The following is a 4,931-nucleotide window of genomic DNA, read 5'->3' as shown; positions in this document are numbered from 1 at the left end:
CGAAATGCGTCGCGGGCCGTAGCCGCGGACCTCGCGCTATCTCATATACCTATCTACCATCTTTCTCTCGATGCGTTGCCGTCTTCTCCTATTTCTCTATGTCTTTTCGCGCCCAAAACCATTTTACATGTCACATGTTCTGATGATATCATCAATGTAATATGAAACAAATGTCACGTGACCAAGTAAATGATATAAAATAAAAAACATCAATTTTAACCTGCGAATTGCGCGCGTTTATTTTCATACCTGTTATTCCCTTTTTTCTTTTTTCTCTTTTCCTATCTCTCTTTGTCTTTTAGCGCCTAATACCATTTTACATGTTATGATGATGATATCATCAATGTAACATGATACAAATGTCACATGACTAAGTAAGTGATATAAAATAAAAATTAATTTTAAACTACGAATTGCTCGCGTTTATTTTCATACTTGTTATTAGTTCTTTTTTCTTATAATGGATAGGTACAGATGGCATAGGATAGGTTGGATGGGAAGTAAAGCAAGTACATATATATGATGTGAACGACAAAATTTTTTTATTCACATATAATTACATTCGGTTTTTTTCGTGTGTATTAAAAACTAAAGCTAATAGCTCGCAATCGACGAGCTGATGTCCATTGGCGTATAGCATCTTCAGACGCGATGTTGGAGAATCGCGTATACTTGACATCGACCGTATCGATGAGTCGGACTAAATATTGATTTAAATTTTTCATTGATGGTATGCGTATACTGGCACAGCTCAGAGTATACATTCTAGACGCATTGTTCGAGTTTGAAGAGCACGTTTGACGGCTTCGTATACAGACATGTATCGCGCAATGTTAATTTGACCACATTCGCATCACGCATTTTTACGATTTCTATCACAACACTTGGACCGATTATGATGAAGGCGCGGGGGGTGATTGCACAAACCGCTCAATATCCGCGCGTCTTTCGATGAAAGCCCGCCACACTGCACGAGGCGAGATTGTTACCTTGGTTGTCACCAATTGCAATATTATTTAGTTTAATTTTATTTGATTGCATACATGGAAAGTACAATTTTGCTCATTGACCAAGCTCTTTCTAAGTTTCGTCCTCTTCATCACATTTCTTCAGGAATGCATATGGAATTGTTCTACCAACACAAGCGAGAGATAAAAAATGTAAGCGTCGATATGCGACAGCTTTGTTAGTGTAATAAAAGATTTTTTAAGGACATTCGACATGTTAATACATGTTTCGCAATGACATCATGAATGTAATTTTGATACATTGCAACGTTGCCAAAATAGTATGCATAATGATATAAAATTTAAAGATCGAGATGCATTGCGACGTTGTCAAATAGTGAGCATAAGGATATATGCTCCACCCGTTGTAGTCCTATCCATACACACATACACATACACACACACACACACACACGTACACACGCCAGAGTATTCGTACTCTCTCTCCTACCCATTATGGTCCTATATTTATCATAGTATTCGCGCTCTCTCTTCTTCCCATTATATTCTCTCCCGCGTTCTCTTTTCTCCTTGCTCACAATTTTATTAAATCCATATGGTATTTGTGTTTTACGATTTTTTAATGATATAACTTAGCAATGATTTTAATTTAGCAACTAATTATAATATTTTTAGTAATGTAATACAAGTAGCTGAGCGTTCCTAATTTTTAAACCATTATAAACTATTATTGTGTAGCTATCGAACACTTATTGTACTACATCTACTGAACAGCTATCATATTATTAATTCTAAATAACTATAGAAAAAGAAGACTCGTTTCCACTCACGATAAGGAGAAACAGGAATATGCAGATTTCAAAGTTACGTTATGTTGTATTCTATTGCTTTATTGATCTATCAATTGTACTCGTTACAAACTTAAACTTCGTCGCTCGCCATTCTGGCTTATAATAATAAAAAAAGAAAAAGGATAGTAGTTACTACATGCTTAGCGCCCCTAACGGCGAGAAAACTAAACTTAAACAGAGCTTACATGAAAATTTAAACATAGGATAACATAAAGGCGCAAACATACCGCCCACCAAGATTAATCATAATCTTTTTACGTATTCGTGACAGGCAACTTACAAATCTTATTGATATGTCGTTGAATGATTCCGCTAGCAGTTTTGATGGAGACTAATCTAACGAGATCATCCTTCCCTCGATGCAACTCAATAATTCTACCCAATTTCCACTGATAAGGAGGGAGGTGATCTTCCTTAATAATAACTAAATCGTTTATCTGAAAATCTTGCTGCGTTCTCTGCCATTTGGAGCGGCCTTGTAAAGAGCTAATATATTCCACCGCCCACCGTTTCAAAGATCTTGAACGGATCTCTGGACCAGCTGCCAACAATCGAGGCGATGAAGATTAACGTCTTGGAGGTCAATCACGATCAAGGAATTAAGAGGACCTCCTACGAGGAAGTGACCGGGAGTAAGAGGCTCCAAATCAGACGGGTCACTAGACAGGGCGTACAAAGGACGTGAATTTAAACAACGCTCCACTTGTGCGAGAGCGGTGCACAGTTCTTCGAAAGTGAAACTAGAGTTCCCTATGATAGTGCGTAAAAGGTTCTTGCAAGATTTCACGCCGGCCTCCCAAAGGCCACCCCAATGCGGAGAATAGGGCGGAATGAAAATCCATTGGATGCCTTCTTCGAGCAATTGATTATGCAAAGGTCCATTGATTTGATGCTGAAAAAACGTGCAGGCTTCTCTGAGCTCTCGTTGAGCACCCTTAAAATTTGTAGCATTGTCACTATATATTTTTCGCGGGCAACCTCTTCGGCCTATGAAACGGCGTAAGGCGGCCAAAAAGGCAGCGGTACTCAAATCACTGACCGCCTCCAGGTGTATAGCCTTGGTAGCGAAACAGACGAACAAGGCGATATAACTCTTGGCGGTTTTGCGTTCTCTACCTTTGTTTAACAAAGTAATGAGTGGACCTGCAAAATCTACACCACAACTGGAAAAGGGTCGAGTAGGCGTGACGCGGTCAGCCGGTAAATCACCCATCAGTTGAGAGGAAGCACGAGGTCTTCGTCGTGAACACCACACACAGGCGTGACAAATCCTTCGAACGATGTCCTTACCACGTAAGGGCCAATACTTTTGGCGAATAGCGGCTAGAAGAGCTTGAGGACCAGCATGCAGAAGTCGTCTATGTTCTCGTTCGATCAGCATATTAGTTAAAACGTGATTGGCTGGTAGTAAAATAGGATGTTTCTGCGCAAAGGATAAGGGGGCATGCCGCAGACGACCTCCCACTCGAAGCAAGCCTTGTCCATCCAAGAACGGGTGCAAGGATGATAACCTACTGGAGGGCTTTACACATTGGGCTTGTAGAAGAGCTAACGTTTCCTCCCGAAAATTATCAGCTTGAGCGTTCTTGAGAAGATGAAATCTTGCGAGCTCAATTTCTTCGATGGTTAAAAGTTCGTGTATCCCTTTTAATTTTGATCGGCAGCGAGATATAAAGCGCAGGCAGTATGCTAGAATCCTTTCCAGTTTACTCAAATCGGAAAAGCGAGAAAATAAATTTTGAAAAATAGAATCGGGCATTCTGGCGTGACAAACAGGAATGCGAGTATGTCTTTCCTCCGACTTGATCTCCTCTGTTTCCACAAACTGTTCCTCTAGACTGCTTGATTGAGGTTGGATATCCTTGGAAGCGTTCGATATCCATGAAGGGCCTTCCCACCACAAATTACAAGCTTGAAGTATGGTAGGATATGATCCTCTCGATAACAAATCTGCGGGATTATCTTCGCTTCTTACGTGATCCCACATTTCTGCTGGTAAAATGTCAGTTAATTCGGAAACTCTGTTAGCCACGAATGGCTTCCAACGAGATGGATTCCCCCGGATCCAATATAAAGTGACTAACGAGTCTGTGTAAACGGCTACTCTGCGAAAGTCGACTTTACAGGTTTGTTTGACTTGGTTAAACAAACGCACTAATAGTAATGCGCTGCACAGCTCCAAACGTGGAATAGAGATAGTTTTAAGAGGAGCTACGCGAGATTTGGAACATAGTAGTCGTGCCGTGTACTCACCCTCATCACAAACCTGGACGTACAAACAAGCACCATATGCATCCTGAGAAGCATCGCAGAAACCATAAAGCATCACTTCCTGTGAAATAGGCTGACTAGAAATTCTACGTGGTATGCGAAAGAATGTAGAACTTGATAGCTCGCCTTGAAACCTTTCCCACTTATGTAATATGTCATCAGGTAGCTGGGAATCCCAGTCAACTTCTGCCTTCCATGTCTCTTGCATCAATATCTTGGCCAACGTTACGATGGGACCCAATAACCCCAAAGGATCGAATAGCTTGCTGATTTCAGATAATAATTCCCTTTTAGTGCGAATTCGTTTGTGAAAATTGACCGTAAACAGAAAGTCGTCGGCGCTTGGTTCCCAGACTAAACCCAGCGTCCGTATGGCATCGTTGAATCTCAGACTTACTATTTCTCGATTCTCTTCCTCGTTTGAACCGTGCATCACTCTGAGACGTTGGAATGCCACTTGTGTACGCGGAAACATGCCTTGCTCATTAAAAGGGTTAGTTGCTCTTTTAACTCTCTAGCCTCCTCCATGGATGAGGCGCCACTAATAATATCGTCAACATACATATCGTTTAAAACGCATTTGGCGGCTAATGGAAAAACGTCTCTGTTTTCCTCAGCCAATTGACGCACGCTTCGAATAGCTAAATAGGAAGCACTAGCTTGACCATAAGTCACTGTATTCAATCGATATTCTTTAATCGGCTCGCTCATGGAAAAACGCCACAAGATCCTCTGACAATCCCTGTCGCTGTCACGAACCGATATCTGTCGGTACATTTTCTCCAAGTCGCCTGTAACAGCTACGTTATAAAATCGAAATCTTAAAAGTATTTGTATTAAG

The 4,931-nt window shown here is 40.9% G+C and overlaps 1 protein-coding gene across 1 annotated transcript; it reads right to left on the bottom strand.

Moving 5' to 3' along the window:
* Nucleotides 1-2,330: 2,330 nt before the first annotated feature.
* LOC108768626 (uncharacterized) lies at nucleotides 2,331-4,523 on the bottom strand. Its single transcript, XM_018519127.1, has one exon. The coding sequence runs from the start codon at nucleotides 4,521-4,523 to the stop codon at nucleotides 2,331-2,333; it is 2,193 nt and encodes a 730-aa protein (XP_018374629.1).
* Between the last annotated feature and the right edge of the window lie 408 nt (nucleotides 4,524-4,931).

The sequence above is a fragment of the Trachymyrmex cornetzi genome, unplaced genomic scaffold (assembly GCF_001594075.2).
Source record: "Trachymyrmex cornetzi isolate Tcor2-1 unplaced genomic scaffold, Tcor1.1 scaffold812, whole genome shotgun sequence".
Classification (NCBI taxonomy): Eukaryota; Metazoa; Arthropoda; class Insecta; order Hymenoptera; family Formicidae; genus Trachymyrmex; species Trachymyrmex cornetzi.
The sequence above is the reverse complement of the archived record's forward strand: the minus strand, read 5'-3'. Positions and strand labels throughout refer to the sequence as shown.

Coding starts and splice junctions, on each gene's coding strand:
- LOC108768626 (XM_018519127.1), bottom strand. CDS start 4,523: ATGCACGGTTCAAACGAGGAAGAGAATCGAGAAATAGTAAGTCTGAGA.